Below are 22,307 nucleotides of genomic sequence, written 5' to 3' on the forward strand. Positions count from 1 at the left end.
TGTAGGTGCTGAGGCTGAGGCAGGAGAATCGCTTGAACCTGGGAGGTGAAGGTTGCAGTTAGCCGAGATCGCGCCACTCTATTCCAGCCTGCCTGGGTGACAGAGTGAGACTCTGTCTCAAAAATAATAATAATAATAAAATTTAAAACAACTTAAAAACAACAGAATCAGATCCCCAATTCACTTATAATAAATATTTCTAATTGCTCGTAGCTTTCTGAAAGTAACGGATGAGTTTCCTTCAAGAAGTATAAAAAGAAGTGACTATTTCAACTTTTTAAATAGTGAAAATATAAAATTTAATTTTTTAAAATGACTCAATTCCTCTCTTTGATCTATGTGACAGTGATCTATACTGTCAATAATATTTCATTATTATGATGGCTATTATTAAAACTTTATTATTAAACTACTCTATAGCACCAGTTTTGAACTCAGATGTGTGATCTACATTCCACTTTACCTGTGATTTTTATTTCATCTAATATGTGTGTTTCATGTCTAAGAAGAAAAGGCCAGATTTTTGCTTTGAATTTTAACATGTATCTATCATCTAGGTTATCCTAGAAGTCCTCTTTTGCATTGTTTTAACCTCCAAAATTGCTTATATGGAAAAAGAATGTAAAAATTCATTTATTCCCATGGAACCTCACAGTGTCAGTTGCCAGGGACCCTCTCCGTAAAATATCACTACTGATGAGTCATACTGGGCACAGTAATCTCTTGTTGAGTTTTGCACACACTTCAACTTTTTAAAAATTTACATGTTTCTTTCCAAGTCTTTTCTAATATCTTTTCCATTTGGGGTACAATATAACTATTACCTTAAAAAGTATCTATGAATAATATTATGCAAACTGTGATTTCTTAAAGAAGTATGCGATATATTTGGCTATATTAGATTTATTATATCCCACTAGTATTTCTTAGTTCTTAATATTTGTTTGTAGGATTTCTAAATCATTACATTTTTGTATGGTTGTAATAGTAGAAAAATAATATAATATAATAATAATAATTCTGAAATTGCACATATAAGTCCTTTGGGTATTTTGACCTTCAAATTAGCTAATAAGCATAATTTTTATAGAGAGCATCTTCTCACCTCCCAGATTCTGTTCACATTTCAATAAGGCCTGTGGACAAAATGGACCTTCTCAATTTGGCGGCATGTCTTGTTTTCCAGATGCTTATTTCTATTTTGAGAGGCAAGTACATAGTGATGCTGAGTAAACAATTGTGGAAAATAAGTTTATGATTTAGAAACAGCCCAAACTCATCACATTGTCCTTTTTACCCTATCTCCTTTCGTGTGTGTATACACCTTGACACTGGCACTTTGGGCAAGTCATTTAACCTCAATATGTCTGGAAAATTGGAGTAATAGTGCACAACCAGAGGCCAGTGTGAGGATTAATACATGTAAATCACTCAACAGTGTCAGGCACAGAAGTACAAAAATCAGTTGTAAATATTGTGTGTTCGACTAATATTAACTACCTGCTATGTAACAAGTATTATGGTAGACATCAGCGCTATGATGAAGAGACCTTGTCCCCAAGGAACATACTGTCTACTGAAATATACAGGAAATTCCAGATCAATCTCAGCAGAGCCATAGTATTAAAAGTAAAAAAGCCAAGGATATTAAGAAAGCATATATTGGCACTTCACAACTTTTTTTTTTTTTTTTTTTTTTTTTGAGACGAGTCTTGTTCTGTCGCCAGGCTGGAGTGCGGTGGCGCGATCTTGGCTCACTGCAACCTCCACCTCCCTGGTTCAAGAGATTCTCCTGCCTCAGCCTCCTGAGTAGCTGGTTTTACAGGCGCTTGCCACCTCGCCCAGCTAATTTTTTTGTATTTTTAGTAGAGACGGGGTTTCACCGTGTTAGCCAGGATGGTCTCAATCTCCTACCTCGTGATCCACCCACCTTGGCTTCCCAAAGTGCTGGGAATTGTGAGCCACCACACCCGGATATTGGCACATTTTCTAACCCCTGGGAAGATCAGTGACATCTTTCAGGGAGAGAATGTTTTTCTGGAAACCTGAGAGGTGGGTAAGGGCGAGTTAGGCAAAGTGGCATAGGAGAGTGATGAGGAAAGAGGAAAAAAAAGAAAGAATACATCCTGTATGAGGAAAGCCCAGAACAACAATGTGACTAGAAACAATGGACCTAGACCGAAGTCCCATGTGGGGGCCTCTATGTTGCTAGCCCCAGGTATGCGACTGGATAACACCTCTTCTAAGAGGAGATCAAGTGGCTCTGGCTAACCTGAGAGGAAAGGGGCCCTGCATTCTTTGGTGGAAGAGGAAAGGAAAAGGTGAAGAGTGAAATCCCAAACACATTCTGGATCCATTGTTTGGCCCCTTTTCTTTGGTTTGGTAGGGAGTGGGAATGGAGGGTGCACAAATATTAAAAGAGAAATGTCATCAAAGTGGCCCCTTTTACTTTTCTGGGGTCTAGAGAAAGGCCCAGTACCCCTACTCTGCTGGCAGAGATTTGAATTTTTGTCCTGGGAGTCTCATTCCAGATACTATTCTGGGGCTCCTCACAGACCAGGAGGCCTCGAGCAATTTATTGGCTACTTTGGCCTGACTTTAAATTTGGTTCTTGAATGGCTGGGGCTTAGGATAAAGAAAGAGAAGTAAGCATTGCATGGGAAGGAAAAGAGGAAGGAGGAGGAGAAGGAGGAAAGGAAAGAGAGAGAAAGGGAAAGGAGAGAGGGAAACTGAGACTGAGATTAAGAGTTTCGTGTGCCCTCATTTCAAATAGCAACTGTCACCTAAGGACCCTTTGGGTGGCATATAGATAAAATATGAATAAGGCTTGCTGCCTGCCTTTGATGAGACCACAGTTCACAAAAGATGCTTCCGGTCTAGGGGCCTGGCTTGTCAGATTTAGAGTTAATTGGAAGGAGAAGTGCCAGATACATGTTTTAATATAACAGGACTGACAAGACCAGGGGCAAAAGCTACGATATCATCAAGATGATATAACATTCCTAGTAAGACTTCACTCGCATTATGCATTAGTGTCTTCTAATATTGGTGTTCCAGTGCCATTTATATTTCTCTCATTGACAAAATTTCCAAGACTCATTTACATAAAATTTGCACCACCAATTATTAAGTTTACCACATACTCTTACCTCTATGTCTAGGTCTTTTTCTGTGTATCTCTGTTTCTGTATCTCTACACAGACCTTCCAAACACACACATACACACACAACTGTTATGTTTTCTGAACTATTTCAGTATATGTTGTAGGCATCATCCATTTTATCCCTTAATATCGATAATTTAATATGTAATCCTAAATACAGGGATATTTTCTAACGTAATCACAACATGGTTTAAAAATTCAGCCTCAATGCAATACTTATAACTAGTCTGTAGTCCATATTTGTAGTTCTCATGGGTTTCAATAATGTCCTTTACAGTGTTTATATTTTTTGATTATAGGATCCAGACTGTATTGCATTTGAGGATCATATCTCTTTCATCTCTTTCTTCCCCTCTCAGTGCCAAATAACTGACATTTTTGGAGAATTCAGGCCAGCATTTTGGCTTGTACTTGGTCATTCTTCTTTCTTCACTCCCAAGCTCCAACTGTAATATAAACAGGTGACAGCTTCGATTTCTGTGATTGGATATGCTATACATCATTTATCTGTTCCAAAACCTTTAACTGGATTGTAAATATGCAACTTCACAACTCCTTAGTGTCATAAAATACCAGACAGAAAGACTACGTGAGGATGTCCCTGCCTGTTATAAAATCTTCACCCAAATAACTTAGCTAAGCAAAAAATCTACTGACATTTATGCATCATCCTAACTTCCTCTTTGCAGTAGGCCAGCGAAGTCTTACCAGGAACGTTATATCATCTTGATGATACCATAGCTTTTGCCCCTGGCTTGTCAGTCCCGTTAATACTAACACATGTATCTGGCACTTCTCCTTCCAATTAACTCTAAATCTGACAAGCCAGGCCCCTAGACTAGGAGCATCTTTGGTGAACTGTGGGCTTCTCAAAGGCAGGCAGCAAGCCTTATTTATTGTTCTATTCCTAGCTTGGCTCTCTCATTCTTTAGCCTGTGATTTATCTTGCTTTCTGATTAGCTTATAAGCTATAGTTCCTTGTGTCTGTTCCCTCTCTTTCCCAATCTCTAATTAGCATTGTCCATACTAAATGCTTTTCAAGTTACAATAACTGCAATCACAATACAGCTCTGTGGTGCTTCTTTTTTTTTTTTAACCAGTTATCCCCAACTCAACATACTCCACAAGCACCAGTGCTTTACAAGTGTAACAGTTACTGAGGAGCAAATTAGACCTCCCGGATTGAAATCCCAGCTTAGACATCTACTATAAACTTGTTATGTTCTTTGATCTTTAATTTCATTATCTGTAAAAACAAGGATATTAAAAGTGCACCCAGCTCGTTGGGAGGTTGAAGGGCTGTGTGAGGTAATAAATATGGAATGTTCAGAGCAGTTCTAGGTATGTATTGACATTTTTAAATGTTTCCTATTGCTATGATTTGGGGAATAGCATAGCACCCAGAATATAGTTTTAGTTTCCCTCACTATTATCCATTTATTTCTTAAAAGACCAGTGGAAGCTGTAAGGAGCTATTCCTCTATGCACAGATATGTATGCCTTGTTAAATTCCTTAAAATTAAGATAAAGTATAGGAAGAGACAGTCTTCACTGAAGGACCCCAGAAATCCAAACCTCCAGCCCTTCTAACTGACCAGATTAGTTTATAGTGTTTCAATTTCTGATCAGGTTTGCATTGATGTTATAGTAAACATTCTTGTGTTGTATGCTATGTTTTTACCTATGTAAAGTGCATTAATGATAAGAGTGCACTGCACTTGCAAAATCCAAAACTCCCAGGAATTCAGGATACATATTCATTAATCTCATTAAACTCATTAGATATCCCAACCCCTTGGGGAGGCTAAGTGATAAATATTCTCTCTACTTGAGACAATTGAAAGGCCAGACTGCCCTTGCAAAGCTTGCGTTGTCACTCGCTAACACACGCAGTCTGTTGAAATCTATTTGTGGAGTATCTCTAAAGACCATGAGCCTATTAGGGGAAAGATAAAACTTAAAAGAAACAAAACGCACCAAAAGCACCAAATTAATAATATATAGAATATAAGGTAGTGATAAATGATATGGAGAAGAAAAAATATATAGAAAGACAAGGAGTAACATGGAGGAGTTGCTGATATTTTTACACAGCATGATCAGAGAAGGCCTCTCTAATAGAGAAGACTTTGAGCAGTGGTGATCAGAAGCAAATAAAGCAGCAAGTCATGCAGGTACTGGAGGAAGAGCGTTGCAGGCAGAGGGAACAGCAAGATCAAGGCCCTGGGGCAAGGAAATGCCTGGAGCTCTCCAAAACAACACAGAGGCCAGAGTGGTGAATGAGGTGTAAGCAGATCGTGTAAGGAGGTGAATAGGCACATTGTGTAAGCAGGCTATGAGCATTCAGATATAATGCTGGACCTGATTGTGTATAACTTTGTAGGCATAGAAATAGACTTGGTTTTCACTAAGTCGTGAAGTCATTTAAGGGTATGGAAGAGAGGAATTAAATAATCTGAACTGCACTATTTTAAGAAGATAGTTCTGGCCCCAGAGGTCAACATAATCTGTAGAATGGGAGGAGTGGAGTCAGTTATTAAGTTATTGTTATAATCTAAGTGAAGAGTGATAGTGACTGTTACCAGGACAGGAGTGGCACAAATGGTGAGAAATAGATGGGTTGTGCATTCTACTTTGAAGATGGGGCTGAAAGCATTTGCTCAGGTTTGGGTTGTAAGGTGTAAGAAAAATAAGGGAGTCAAAATTGACTCCAAACTTTTTGACCTGGGCCTCTGGATTGTTGGAGTTGCCATTAACAGAGGTGGGAAATATTAGAAGAGGATGCTGGGGATGGGGATATCAGTTTGTTATTGTGCACATAAAGTTCAGAGACAATGGTTTGAGGGCATTGCTTTTCAAACTAGAACATGCATTAGAACCACCTAGAGGACTCATTAAAACAAGATTGCCGAATCCAAACCCTGAAGTAGATTTTTCTTTTGTCTTTTTTTTACCCTAGGGTTTTTGATTTAGTGGATCTAGAATGGGATGGGACCCAATAACTTGTATTTCTAACAAGTTGCCAGGTGATGTTGATACTGCTGGTCCTGGGACCACACTTGAAGAATGACTTTTCTAGTATTGAGAGTATCCATGGAAGGCATGGCTAGGGTAAAAAAAAGCCCCAGGGCATTAGCAGGGGGGAGTTGAAGTATAGTTAGTGGAATGCTTTCTGCACCTGGACTGCTGGAGTACCCCTTTCGGTTCTACTTTCTTCTACCTCATGGCCAATATTGGTATGTGTGAGCCCATGGTCAACAACAGCTTTTGAGTTTTGATCCTACTTCACATTCGGTCACAAAGAACCCTGTGAAAGGAAATATTCTAAACACACGAAGAGTTGACTCAGACATTAGCTTTTGCTTCTTCTCTTGTTAAGTCTAATTTATCTAGATAGGCTGCAGACACCAACCTAACTCCATACCCATTTCTATGGGAAGAGATATGCCTAAGAAATTAATTTGTCTGACAAGTTTACATTTAAGAATCACAGTTTTTTGCTTTAGATGTCATATAATTGAAAGCAAATTATTTTCTAGGTACAAACTTAATTTGAAAACTGTATTGTTCTGAAATTAATTCTGGCATTTAAAGAAGAAAATCGTTTCGTCTTATAGAGAAATATTCTAGAGAGAAAAATAGAGTGAACATCTACTTCTTTTTAAAAGTTATAGCTTATAGCAAAATGCACAAAAAAACCAGACAAACAAACCTTTATAATGAAAACACAGTTTTCCAATAATGATCATGACAGTCTATGTAATGGAAAAATTCTTTTGATAAGAATTTATCATTACATTAGTGGCCTTCATTTTTGACCATGGTCTGCTATAAAAATATGTTTTATATCACAAAAAACACACAAATCATTGTTTACCTATAGATGTTATGAATATATATATCATTTTTTGAAATGATTTTAACCCTGAGTATATGACAGATGTTTACTATACTATGCCCTATCAGTTTTAATATTGCTGGCTTTTACCCACTAAATTGAGAACCAAGATGGCATAATTAAAAACACGGACTCACAAGACTGATAGGGTTGGAATCTTGGCTCTGCCTCTAACTGTGTGATCTTGATGAAATTGCTTAACCTCTCTTTGCCATCAGTAAAATGGGAATAATAATATATCTACCTTATAAGGCAGTTATAAGGATGAAATGAGTTAAAGAACTTAGAATGGTGACTGACATATAGTAAACACTACGGAAGTATTAGTTACTAATATTGTTTCCACAACCCAATAATAAGTAATGGCTTGAGGTTTGAAAAAACAAACAAACAAAAAAACACTTATTTGGATGACTTAGACTAACCTCACCCACCTGCCACCTTACCTTCCAACACGTATAAAAAATTAGTAAATTAACTTTCTCAGAGGCAACATTAGTAAGTTCTTTTGTTTTGTATGGAGGGTGAAATAGCTCCATTTCCTTTTAAATCCCTAGTATGTTCTTTTAAAGTGTAATTGTAAGTCTTTTGGGGAGACAAGGTGTGATCTCTTGAAACTCCAGACTATAAAAAGAAAATTCTTCCTTCGATGATGTTTTATTCATTGGTGTGGTGTCTTGCGTTTAATGTATTTTCAAAAACTATTTGTTTAAAACTAGTGTAAATCTTAATAGAAAAATTTTCAAGGAGACCAAGTGATGCATATAGATAATAAATTAATAACTTTGTAATTTACAGTGATTTCACATTCATGTGTCTTAAATCTGTAGTTCAAATTGTATAACATGAAATGCTAAATTGAAACATCAAAGTTTGAAACTCTTCAAGAGTCACCACGTACAGTGTAGTAAATTGAAACATAAAAATTTGAGACTCTTCAAGAGTCACCACGTACAGTGTACTAGTTATAGATAATTTGTCAAAACACATAGCCCCAAATTATAATGGTTCAAATGCAATGTAATTTTTGCTGATCACCCGTAAAACAGTCCAAAGTGAGTTTTCCAGCTGTGGAAAGGGTAATCTGAATCTGTTACATGCATCACTCTGAGGCCCAAGCCCATAGTGGGTGTGCTGTCTTCAAGCTTGACTTCCAATGTAATTCTGGTTACCACTATTCCAGCTCTCTGGAGGGAGCCAGTGCAGGTTGGAGGATGACAAGTGGGATTTAGCGTCAGGAGTGGAAGTGTCACATAAGACTTCCCATTTATCTGTCATTTGTCAGAACTCAGTAACATGGTCATTTAACTGCAAAGAAGGCTGAGATGTGTGATCCAGTCTTGTGCCAACAGTGAGAAAAGAAAATAGATTTTAATAACAAATTGCAGACTCTGCCAAACATCAAGTTCTATTGCAAAAAATCCTTGTTTAGCACTAGTAGGTCAATGTTTTCTCATTATATTTGACTAGGAACCCTGTTTTTCTCTCTTGGCACCTCTTAACACACTATAGAAAACAACACACTTTGGAAAAGATGGTTGTCTGGAAACTATCAAATCTCATAATGAAAATAATCTTACATTTTCCAAGAACGATGAAAGATTGTTTTAACTTCTTCAAAATTGATTAGGACACAGATGCAGAACAAATAAACTATATATTTAACAAATATACAGTTAAATCATTATTAGCCGAATACCCTTGTAACAGTCACCCAGGTGGCAGAACCTTCCCAGCTACTTGGAAGGAAGAGCTTCACAACTTCCTCCTGATTATAACTTCCTTGCTTCCCTCAAAAGTAAATTCTGCCCTGATGTCTGTGGTAGTCTTTTCCTTACTTCTCCTTACAGGTCTAAAACCAGAGTGGTTCAAACACGATCACTTAATTCTATCTTTAGATATGTCTGTAAATCTCTGTTAACCTAGCTTCTCCTCCTCTTGCTTGTTTTCCCCCCTCGTAGTAATTTATTGGTGAGGAAACAGGCCACCTGTCCTATAAACATTTTCAGTCTCTCTTTCGTGAATTGCATCTGCATGGCGAGGTTTAACATATTCCTTTATCCTAAAATTTCCTGTAAATTGGAAGTTGGATATCAAGGCTTCATTACTCTTTGACAAGATTCCTTCATAGAAAGTGTGCTGTTTACCAGAAAGCACATAACGTGTGGTTATCACTTTTTGTGTATTTGGCTATCATTGATGGTCAACGACTAGAGCCTTTGCTATTTAGGGAATGCAAAATGTCTATGTTCAAATTCTATCATTCTTCCTCATTTGTTTGTGAAACTGATTCTATTAAAAGAATTTTTGCTTCAACTGCTATTTAATTACTCAATAATCCATTTTGTATTGAGGAGGCAAGAAAAATTAACTGGTTTTCAAAATGGGGAATTTTCTTAGCAGCTTTCACCATATGTGACTTTTTTGTATTATTATGAAATCACAGATTTAAACAAATTTGATGTGTTTTAATCATTTTCAATTATCATTTATAATAATATTCAGATTCTCCTAGTGATAGTCTTTTAAAATGTGTCCTATAAACATTTCAATAAAGACTGTGGTGGTCCTCATTAGCTTCTGTGCTATATATGTCAGGATGTTTCAGGCTCATCTTAGACATTTGCTTTGTCAGACTTGGAATCAGCTATTTCTCTATAAAGACCTGATTTGTTTTAGTGGTAATACCTCTTCAGTGCCACCGAAAGAGCTTTAGGAGTGCTTACTGTTACTGGATTCCACTATTTCTAGGTACTTCAGTAGGCAGAACTTTATAATATATATTATTATTTCCTTTATTTTGAAGACAAAATATAAAAGTGGATATATACTAATGTTTCCAATAGAAATTCAGAACAATAGGAGTTAGTTCTGTCTTACATCTGTATCTCATTTTTTCTTGATAAACTAAGAATCAAGTTTATCAAAGACACTGAAGATTATAATTGAGATAGAATATATAATAATTACACATTTGCTTTATTTCACATAAAAGAAAACATTCTCAGAATAATACTACTATACTATCACCAACATGAGTATTTGAAAACATTAATATTTTTCACATAAATTCTCCTAAGTTTTTTACATTTGTGTTTTATATATATCTTCAGAGCATGTAGCTTTTACCTGTTTCACCTGTAAAGTGGCTCACTGCAAATCTCTATATTGAAGTATTTCTAGTCATTGGAATGTGTGTCTAAAACTCAGTCTCTGGGAAATTCCTAAGATAAAGCTCATGGAAACAATATTTTGAGTTCTTGCATGTTATTAACAGTATATCTATGTTTAAAAAATTGTTTTTAATTGACACATAATTGTATATATGGGGTACATGTGATGTTTTGATAGATGTATACATTGTGTAATGATTAAATCAGGGTATTTAGCATATACATCACTTCATACATTAATTATTTGTGATGAGAACATTCAGAATCCTCTCTTTTAGCTGTTTTTAAAAGTGCGATGTAATATTGTTAACCATAATCACCCTACTGTGGCCTGGAACACCAGAACTTATTCCTCTTATCTAAGTGTAGCTTTGTATTCGTTGACCAATCTCTCCTCATTTCACTGTCTCCCCTACCTTCCCCAGCTTCTGGCAACCACTGTGACATCAACCTTTTTCGAGTCCACATATGAGTAAAATCACGCCATATTTGTCTTTCTGTACCTGGTTTATTTCACTTAACCTAATGTCCTCCAGTTTCATTCATGTTGCTGCAAAAAAATCAGGATGTCATTTTTTGTGGCTGAATAGTATTCCATTGTGTATGTCACATTTTCTTTATCCCTTCATCCACTGATGGATACTTAGGTTCACTCCATATCTTGTCCATTATGAATAATGCTTCCATAAACATGGAACTGCAGATGTCTCTTCAACATAACTGATTTAATTTCCTTTGATTACATTTCCCACTACTACACAGTAGTGGGAATGGTGGATCATATGACAGTTTTATTTTTTATTTTTTGAGGAAACTTCATACTGTTTTCCATAGTAGCTGGGCTAATTTACATTCCCACCAAAAGAGTATAAGTTCCTCTTTTTCCCCATCCATGCCCAGCACTTTTTTTGTCTTTTTGATAATAGCCATTTTAATTGAAATGAGGTAATATATCATTTTGGTTTTCATGTGCATTTCCCTGATGATTAGTAATGTTGAACATTTTTTCATTTACCTGTTGGCCATTTGTATGTCTTCTTTTGAGAAATGTCTATTCAGGTCTTGTGTCCATTTATCTTTAGTCTTTATAATTGAAAGTGAGCTTTGCTGGATATAAAATCCTTGGATCATGTTTTTTTTCTTTGTGTATATTTATTATATTTCTACATTTTCTTCTCTCATAAAATTTTCCTGTAAAAAAGTCTAATGACGATATTTTATTGTCATTATAAGCCAATACTCAAAGAATTTTTTTCTCTTTTATAAAGCTTAATAATTATACTAGGTTGGCCGGGCACGATGGCTCACGCTTGTAATCCCAGCACTTTGGGAGGCCGAGGGGGGCGAATCACGAGGTCAGGAGATCGAGACCATGGTGAAACTCCGTCTCTACTAAAAAAATACAAAAAATTAGCTGGGCGTGGTGGCGGGCACCTGTAGTCCCAGCTACTCGGAGAGGCCGAGGCAGGAGAATGGCGTGAACCTGGGAGGCGGAGCTTACAGTGAGCCAAGATTGCACCACTGCACTCCAGCCTGGGTGGCAGAGCAAGACTCCGTCTCAAAAAAAAAAAAAAAAAAAAAAAAAAAATTATACTAGGTTATGTCTCAGTATTGGTGATTCTGATGTGCCTTTCTAATAAGTAGTTGAATTTTTTAATTTATTTTTATTGGAAAGTTTTTTGAATCTTCTTTTTATTAAGTTCTGTGCTCTTTCTTTGGTTTTCATTTTCATGAAATTCTATTACATGTATGTGGTATCTGCTTTTCCTTACGTCTCTATTTGCCAGTTTTTATCAAATTCTTTTATGTCACTTTTTGAATGTTTTTGTAATTTTGTTCTTTACATCTTTAATTTCTCTTTAAGCATTATTTGTTGTATTTTTGTTCTTGTATTTCTTCTTGTTTCATTTTTATTTCTGAAAATGATTTTTAAAGTTCTAATTATTGGGTTCTATTACCTAATTTTTGAATTTTTTCTAATTTTTATGCTGTTCTTTTATATCTTGGGTCATTTCTTAAGTGACTTTTAACACCTTTGGATACAGTAGTTTTTATCTGTTTTGTGTGCATTTCTTTCTGCTGCACTGCCTAATCTATGGGGATGTTAATCTGCCCTTTATTCTTTTTCCTTAGAGTATCCTTTCATGGAATTTAATTTTATCTCTTTCTTTGTTTACTTTTCTGTGAAATTAGTTTCTGTGAACTTTTAAAAGGGAGTATGGTTGAGGATTGTTTTCTTCTCATTTGATTTCATGGCTCCAACTCTCTCTCTCTCTGTCTCTCTCTCTCTCACACACACACACACACACACACACACACACACACACACACACAGTCAAAAATAAAACAGCTGACTTTGTGAGATTTAATGTTTCCCATTTCCTTCCTCACCTTGCTTCCTGGTCCTTTCTTTTTTCTCATTGCTATTTTCCTTGTTTTGCTCAGTTGGGAAATTCTTTCCACCTGTTTCTGTTTAGTAGAGTGGCGGAGGATAGGAAGAGATTGTTCTGGAAGGGAGCTCTGGCTTGTTAATGTTGGCCGTTCAATAGATCCAGACTGTGTCAGCTTCCAAGACCTCTCCATAAACCCCTTATATTCACCTGCTCTTGAAGTGTGCAAATTTCTCCAGGTCTTAGCTTTAGTTCCCCATTTTGGTTGCCTTGGGTCATCAGATTGCTCCATTTTTACCTTCTGCTCTCTTCTGTCAGATGCTGATATCACGCAGGTCCAGACCTTCCGTTGTTGGTCCCACCTGCTTGTGGTTTGGGATTTGTGGTGATGGGTTGTCACTTAATTGAGCATAGGGTCTGTGTGTTCTTGGTTTTGCTCTCCTTGTTGCACTGTGATGTGAAAAGATCTTGTCTCTGCTTCTGTGACCATCTCCTAAGAATCTCTGAGAACTGTGTTAAACATGTGAAGCATGAGTAACAATTCTTCAGATCCAGATTTTTCTCTTCTATGTATTTTCTCATTCCGTGTCAGCTTTGGAGAACCAGGATTTAATTTCATTAAAAATTTCTTCAGAAAGCTCTGCAAAAGTTTTTTTGTGAACTTTTTACACTATTTTTCCAAATAAGAAAACTAAAGTGCCTGAAATATAGATTCATTTTGGCCTCGGGAAAAGACACAGAGAGAAATAGCATAGCTACTGACAGTAGGGCTAATGCTAATCGGCTATCCAAGGGAGAGACCATCTCAGAATTATCAGTTAGACCCTGTAACAGAATAAAGGCATTGGGTTTCTATATCTGATGGAAGCTTACAAGGCCAGGCCTTGGAGTCATGCTCATCCCCAGACAAGAAATGTGCAGAGTGATTTAAATTCACAAATAATTGGATTTATCACAGGTTTTATTAAACTCTGATTATTAGGTAGTTCAGTGATAATGAGAAAAATATCAAGTTATACCTCCTTGTTTAGATGTATTTAAAATGTCTTATCTAAATTATCTGTTGGTCATCGTTTATATGAGTAAATTAAAACTCAGTTATGTTTATTTTTATTAATTTTCTGATGGATTCTATTTTTCTAGAAAATGCCATCTAGATTTTATAGGAAATGTTATGAGAAAAGAGAAAAGATTATATTCTTTTCATCAGATATACATAGCTATGGGAAGCTCTTACATACATTCAGACAATATGATCATAATCCAGGGTTGACCATTTGTCTGCTAACAACAGCTTATAAAAATAGTCATATTACCGAGGAAGAACCAAATTATTACACATAACAAACATTTATTATTTGTATGCTCTATACCAGACACAGTACAATGCACAGCATGTCTAAGAAAATTAAGACCCTGACTCCCAAATTGCCCATAGGAAGGAATGCACAAACATAAATACGTGTAACAGAAATGTTTACTAGATTAGGCAATTCCATTTATTATGGGTCCAAGCAAGTCAATTGAGGCTCACAGAAAAGGACGTCTGATTTCATCTTGAGGGATATGAATACAAGTATTTACATCAGGCAAAAGGCTTTGCTTCTAAAGATAACAAAATATGTGAAGGCATAATGTCATAAGGGAAGATTGAACTTTAAGGTAAATGCTGCTTTACAGAAGTGGTAAGTCATGAAGGGGTTTCTGTACTAGACACTAAGTGGTTCTAACTGGATCATCTTCTTCCCTAGCAAATAAACATTAGCTATATAACCTTGATTTTTTTAAAATAAAACTGGTCCAAAGTTGACTTTTGGTTAGTTATTCATACATCATTTTCCCACTTCTATATGCAGGAAATTGACAATATGTCTTTATATAATTACTCTAGTGAAGAGAAGATCCAGAATTGTATTTGAGGAGTCTTGATATAATAAAGAAATCATCCAGATAGATGTAAACATCTTTTCTCTTCTTTTTTCACTTATCCTCACCCTCTTCCATCCTTTCATTATTTTATGGACTTTGTATAAGCAGCTAATAGAGAGAAAGAAATAAGGATAAAAACACTAACATTAAACTTTCTATGAATAGCTATTAGAAAGAAATAAGGAGAAACAGTAATCTATCACTTGTTAGCAGCACTAGGAGAATTTTTATAAGATGAAGTGTGAAAATACTGCCTGAGATGAGGTTGAATCATGTTCATGGATTTCAGTCACCCACGCAATCCTCTTGTTTGTTTCTATGGGAAGAAACTTAGTAGGAGAGTAAGATGCAGTGTTGGTTTTCTTTATATTAATATCTAATTATCCGAAACTATATGGTATGAAATGTGGATTACCTCAAGAAGATATTTTAGAACTATACCCATCAGACTTATACACATATGGACTGTGAGATCTGAGGAAGAAAATTCTTAAATCTCATCAAATTTCATCCCATCCCCATTCTTCTTTCTCATCTAGGTTTAGATGCGGAACTAAGGTTTAGAGTATATAAGCGAATTGTTCAAGGTTACATAGTAATTTGATTGATGTGTGTATGTTTTATTTTCTGTTTTACTTGCTAGCTTAGACTAAGCAGGTACCTAAGCCTTTACATGTGTACACTTGTTTCAGACATTAATCGATTACTTTATAAGATAGAAATGCAGGAGAGCACTAATCAGGAGTATCTACCAAGATACTTTCATTTTATTTTATTGACAAATCATTTGTTATTATTCTGCCACATGAGAAGAAGCATTCAAATTAATTGGTAAAATAGTAATAAATTATTGGTAAGCATTTAGCATGGAATTCATGTGCAGATAATTAAGAATAATTGCTTGGTTTCATGGGCCCTTCTTGATTATCCAGAGACAATTTGATTCAATTAAGTATAAAATTATAAGTACTGGCAGATCCAAATACAAAATCACATGGGTAGTGAATGTGTATCAGTGGTCCAAACTTTTACAATTAGAAGAAAAATTTGTGGCATGCTTTTTGCATATTTTAGTGCATTCCAATATAATAATTTTGGTTCATAGCCAGACTCAGTGTACAGGTTTTGTTCTTTACTACTATATCTGAAAGACGAATAGGAATAAAAAACAAATAAAATATCCCACATGTAGAAATGGTGATTTGATGATCTTCATCCAGAGACTTTTATTTTTCCCATGACTTAAGAATCTATGGGCATCGTTAGATTGGGGGTCTGGGATTGCATGTTGTGAACATGTTTAATGGTATTTGTTGAAAAACCGCGACATATAATTGATATTGAGACTTTCAGGGAGTGACATGAGAAGTAGAAGCTATGATCCAACATGCCCTAAAGGAATTTGTAAAGAAAGTAAGAGGCAGGGTGATGAAGAAACAGAATGGTGACGTAAAGAAAGGTAGCACCTGAGGATACATGTATGTATATGTGTTTAGAAGCAGTTATATACAGAATTTCCTAAGCATGAGTAGAAGTTTGCTCACAAAGGAAGAGAAGAACATGGTATTGTTAGACAAAAGACTGTGAGAGGAGTGAGGCTTGATTAGTGTTCTGAAAACAGTGAATAGAATTTGGAGGACAGTGGAAAGAAGATTGTTCGAGTAGGAGGAGCTTGAAGGCCCACTGTGGGTAGACCAGCTGGATGAAATCTGGCAGGCCGGTTGAACTGGGTCAAGAGCATTATAGGAGCTGAGGCTACAGGAGGACATGTAGAGCCACAGGTATCATGATATTTGCAGGATATCTTTGGAGTTCACATTTTCACATTAATTTTGCCAGAAGGGCAACAGCATGCAGTTGTCCATGCTCTGTGGACCAAACGCATTCCTAAATAGGAAGAAGGTTCTAGTGTATTGGCAATATTGATTTTATAATTCCCTTTCTATATCTCTGTGTTCTAGTGTTTAAAAAATGATTTTCTCATGAAAATTTTCTGTGTGACTATTTTTATTTATCTAGACTATCTGAGGTCACAGGGCAGTTTCTTCCTTTTTTTTTAAATGAAAAGCATTTAAACATTCAAAATGTATGGATCTCTTACATTGTTGCAGATTATTTGAGAGTACAGTGTGAGTTTAAATGATAGAAATAGTCTCTGTGCGCTTAATTGTATATGGGAGATAGAAATGTAGCCTTCAAGGTAACACAGGAAAAACAAAAGAGTTGTCAGGTGGAAAAAAAGAATTTATAATAATTCACAGAATGGTTTCATTTTCTAAGTAATACGTTTAACCCTCTAGATAATCTATTCCCTTATATTGTTATATATGTGCCTACTTATACGTGCATATCTTATACAATTTATCAAATAACTTGCCCACAGATAACTTTTCCTACTCTGATTTTAATAGTCATGTGATCCCCACACAATGCAGAGAAGAACTCGCCACCTGCTAAGACCATCACTGAACTCAAGGACTTGTGCTGAAGACTCACAGGTGCAGCCTTGCCTCCTTAATGAAAATTGCTTCCAGTTCCAGTACAATCTAACAGGTACAGTTAAAATCTATGACCTTGTTGTTTTCCCTGGACATTGACTAATGAGAGAATTTTTGTGTGTGTTTTCATTCTCAAGATTAAGAATGGAGAGTAGAATGTGTGAGTGTATTGCATAAAAGCCTGAGGACTTGATGTTTCCAGTATCCCCTCACAGAAAGAAATGCCCACTCTCGGCATGTAGAATCAGCAAGGCCGCATAAAATCTCTGTAGTAAGAGAAGCTTAGAAAGATTTAGCAACATTTCAGCAAAATGTTGATTTAAGCCATGACAAACTGAAACAACAAAAATAAGTAGCAGAGAATTTACCATTGAGAGAAGAATGTAATCATATTGTCATAGAATTTAGCTCTTTCGTGCCTTTTATTATTTCAGAAATCTGAGCTTGTGAGGTACTTTCTGTATGGGTCTGAATAAGAATGAATGCTACGACTGACTGGTCAGGGATGTTTTTGAGGCACTGGGAATTACATCAGTCTAGCTGTTCGGCTGCTGCTCAGGATTTTTCCAGGCACCACAGTGCTCAGTGTCTAAAGCCAGAGGACTGTTATAGTTACATTGATCTGCTACTTGCCATTCCCTGCAGCAGCAGACATTCCAAAATGCTACAAAATGTGGAACCATGTCAAGTCACAGCATTGAATTCAGTACTGACAACCAGACCACCACATGCCTGCAGAGGCAAAGCAATTGCCTTTTCTGAAAGAAAAAAAAAAATCCTCACCACAGCCACGTTGGCTCTGCTGAGATTCCTCTTGTGAAAAACCTCACAGTGACTTCTGTGGGGCTGTCTGATTGTCTTCATGGGTGAAGATGACCTGGTGTATTTGTCCTTTTTCTTTAGAGAAAAGATCTCTGGTTTTTATAGTACTGTTTCAGAAATACAATAAAACTTGCTTTATTGGAAGAGCATATCTTTGAAACTCTGATTTTACTATACATGGGTTTGCTATTCTATTCCTATTAAACTATTAGATCATCTGCCAATATGGAAAATTTCCTTAAAGAGTTTTTATATGACCAAGGGTCTTCCTTTCTACTGACACCAAAAATAAGTTGTTTAAAAATCAAATTAACTTTGGGATAATTTATTCTAATTCTTCACCATCTGGTTTGTAATATGACTAGCCAAATCTGTAAAACTTTTTCTCATGATAGAACAATCTGAAAAAATATAGTTTCTGTAACAGTCCATACAGTTTTATGTGCCTTTTCCTCTTTCTTTCCTGGAACATCTCTTTTGACTATTCTGTATGAAATGCACTAAATGGTTTAAATGATCGGATTTAGTATTGAAAATGTTTTCAAGTTTGCATGAAAGATTGGTGTCTTAATCTGTCCTGCATGCTATAACAAATTGCTATAGACTAAGTAGCTTATCAAACACATAAATATATTTCTTATAGTTCTGGAGGCTGGAAGTCCAAAATCAAGGTGCTACTAGATTCAGTGTCTGGTGAGGAGGGCCTGTATCTCTAGACAGTGCCTTCTAGCTACATCCTCACAGGATGGAAGGGGCAAACAAGCTCCCTTAGGCCTCCTTTATAAAGGCACTAATTTCATTTATGAGAGCTCAGCTCCCATATTCTAATTACCTCCCAAAGGTTCTCCCTCAAAATGCCATCACCTAGAGGGTTAGGATTTAAATATATGAATTTTGCAGGGGGACACAAACATCTGGACCATAGCAACTGACATAATTTATGGGTTGTTTTTTCTCCAATTATCCTCAACAAATAGTTGATTCTAAAGTGGTTTTTTTTTACCATCCTGGTTAGTATCTTTCCTCTTCTACTCCAGCCAACCATGAGATGGTTTCTAACAAACCATTTGGCTCTTTATCTCTGGAAAGCAAATTTAAGTAGGTAACTCACTTTTCTTTGTGTATTTGGTTTTTGTTTGTTTTGCAATAAGGGCATCGCATGATGCTTCCCAAAGCTACCTGGAAATGATTTTAGGATTATGTGTGGATTATTCTCCACCAATGCAGATAATCAAAGATCTGTTGTATTTTACTCACATGACCATAATTGTGAAACTCAGTGTGGGTGATCCTATGCCTGTAGAGTGGAGCACGTGCCAGCTGAGTGAAAACGCACCCTGTGGTCAAGGCGTCAGGACCCGCCTGCTAAGCTGTGTGCGCAGTGATGGCAAGCCAGTCAGCATGGAGCAATGTGAGCAGGTAATGTGTTTATACTCATAGCTCACGTCCAAGGCTTTGTTTTTCTTAATATTGGTCTGCAGTTCCATGATGTCCAATATAGATAACGGACTGATTTCGTCTCATCTCAGCTTAGGTTCAGTTAGAGTAAAGGGTGCCAGTATAGTACGGCTGTAGCTCACTAGTTTGAATTCACTCAAAATGACTGGGAAAGGTCATTTTTGTAGTGGAGAAATGGGTTCATTAAAAATATATATTTTTATTACTTATAAAAAGTTATTTAACTGTACTTGTTTGCCAAACTGTTGACCTTGGGTGACTTTAATATTTAAATATGATTCTTTTGTATTGGACAGGTGATGCATTTGCATATGTGATAATACTGTCCCTGGCATAGAAGACGAACATGGACACTTGCCATTACAGAGTCATGTCAGTTTGCTTAAGCAGATAATATTTGGATAAATAACAGAGATTTTTCTTTTCAACCTACATTAAAATGCATCCCTACTAAGTTTCAAATTCATGGGTTCTGAATCTTTGTAATTTTATAGCCCTCCTTTTTTTTCTCTGTTCCAAACTATATGGAGTTCAGACAAAAGCTATAGTCAGACCTTTTCCAAAGAACTTGGCATTTTCTTGCCAACATATAAATGAAAAACACTATGGGGGCAGTTTAATAGAAGGAAAGATACTATCACACTTCAAGAATCACTGAAACAATCTTTGGATAAATTGGAAAAGGGGGACCAGTTAACTCACGTTTCCCCAGGAACTTCTTTAACAAACTGGCAAAATGAAAATTGGTGGCACTTCTCTTAATAGAGGTGGAATACATCAGTGGGAATTAAAACAAAACAAACCTCTGTCACCTATCCCAACTTCACTCTGTTAAGTATTGTCACAACACGCTCATGCTCTTTAAACCAACAGAGCAGCTGCAGGCTACGTCACCAGTCCTGAGAACAGAACATCTGAAATGGATTTCCATTTAATCAAATTCCGAAACTGACTGATACATGGCAGAATGCTGTATACCATGATTTATTTTAACATTTATTTTATTTAATCAGCCTCTAAAGAAGTTGTCTGTTTCAGGGGAAAAAAATCATTAATCTACAACTCCCAATAGGTGAGCATTGTTTATTTAGTGTATGTAATGAGTATTTTCTTTTGATACAAAAAGATATAAACTATTCATTAACAGAAAGTCAGTTTCTCTGATTTCCAGATACCATATGCCCAATAAATATGTAAAAAATACCAGTTTAAAGAAATCTCAAATTATTAACGTAACTAGAATATCCATATATCTTAGATGGATTGTAGGTCTCATTATGATAATATCCGTTTTACCCACTTGGCAAGTCATTGTACCATAATCATTAATTTTAGCTTGGTAAGGATATTGCTAACATATAATTCATGTTGAATTCAAAGTTTTCCTAAGTAAGCACACAAATAGTGTGTTATTCCTAGAGCAGAATTTTTAATTATTCTTTCTGTGTTTCTCAGGTGCTTTATTCTTTCACTAGGACCTCTGCTACCTTGGCCATTAGAAAATTTGTATGGTTTGCCAAGATGCTGGTTTCAGAGAGGACAAGAAAAAACATAAACTGTATCATCAACTTGACCCATCGTTATGACCACGGTTGTGTTTTTAGCCCAGGCTTTTTTATGCACTTTAGATGGGTTGCTGATTGTATTTTTATCCCCATATTATTTATTTTCTAGCCTAGCTGGCTTTCTGTGTTGGCCTTCTATGTACTTTTGGCCTATTCAGAAGCACAAAGTGCCTGAAGTTGGCACTGAAGTGTCTTTCTTGTTCCTTGCTGATTGAGCAACAGGACAGATCTCTGTGTAACGAGACACCTCTGCTTTCCTGGCAGCCTAATAGAGTTTAGGATTTTATAAAAAGAAATTTTGGCTGACAAATTTTTATTTGGTAATTAAAGGACAATCATTTTCTATGATTGTCACTAATTTATATAAGAAAGGATATACTTCCCCACTGAAATATGGAAAGGTTATTATCACAGAGTAAAGGCGAGTCTTTCCCATGAAAGGACAGTGATTTGACTAAAGAGTGATTTCTCCAATAAAGCTGTGTTTCATTTCCATTTGCAGCATAATTTGGAGAAGCCCCAGAGAATGAGCATTCCCTGCTTGGTGGAATGCATGGTCAACTGTCAGCTTTCAGGGTGGACGGCTTGGACAGAGTGTTCACAGACCTGTGGCCATGGAGGTATTGGTTTCCCCATGTTTTCCACTCACTAGTGTAGGTTTCTCAATATCTTTCAGTATGCCACAGCTTGATAAATGGCATAAGATATGGGACCCAGCTGAAGTCAATATGAAACTGACCCACAGGGGAAGAAAAACAGAGCCTGGCCTCTTATCAGTTCAGGAGAGTGAGGCAGAGGCGGCAGAATGGACCAGATAACAGTGGCAGACTCCAGAGAGGCTGATGAACCTATGGGACAATGTTTATTCAGAAGGTCATAAGCTCAACAAATTGAAAAAACATGTTGGCCTCAGTGGTTTTTGGAAAAAGTAGTATGTATTATTTAAGTAAAGCTGTCTACTATACCACGTAAACCCCCAAAGCACACCCTAGGCTGAACATAATAGACTAGAGACTTGCTTTTCACCCACATAAAGAGAGGGCTTTATGCTTCAAAATGTAAATCAAGGACACAAGATCACAGAGGTTCTGCCACTTTAACGGGTCCAAGTTACTCTCGATGGTGATATCACTTGGCTCTGTGGAGGTTTTATGAACTGGGTTGGAGCAGCATACATCTCTTGCATATATATTAGACAAAATTGCTCTACGTTTCCAACTTATTGGAAGATGGCAGGGAAGGAAATGTGCTTTCTGTGTAGTCAGTCACATCTCAGCAATAATGTTACATTATCACATAATGTTATAAAGGAAAGGGAGTATAAATCTTTGGGAAGAAACAGAAATCATTACTACACGATCCCAGAATCCCAGTGGATAAGTAATGCACCATGGCAAGGAATGCAGAAGG

The 22,307-nt window shown here is 36.4% G+C and overlaps 1 protein-coding gene across 1 annotated transcript in view; it reads left to right on the forward strand.

Annotated features, from left to right (window-relative positions):
* THSD7B (thrombospondin type 1 domain containing 7B) overlaps positions 1–22,307 on the forward strand; it is a 1,279,053-nt gene that overhangs the window by 1,198,994 nt on the left and 57,752 nt on the right. The window contains exons 24-26 of the mRNA XM_063631314.1: positions 16,966–17,107; positions 19,178–19,293; positions 21,400–21,517. Coding sequence (XP_063487384.1) covers positions 16,966–17,107; positions 19,178–19,293; positions 21,400–21,517 — 376 coding nt within the window. The remainder of the gene's footprint in view (positions 1–16,965; positions 17,108–19,177; positions 19,294–21,399; positions 21,518–22,307) is intronic.

This window comes from Symphalangus syndactylus, chromosome 22, assembly GCF_028878055.3.
Source record: "Symphalangus syndactylus isolate Jambi chromosome 22, NHGRI_mSymSyn1-v2.1_pri, whole genome shotgun sequence".
In the NCBI taxonomy this organism is placed as follows: Eukaryota; Metazoa; Chordata; class Mammalia; order Primates; family Hylobatidae; genus Symphalangus; species Symphalangus syndactylus.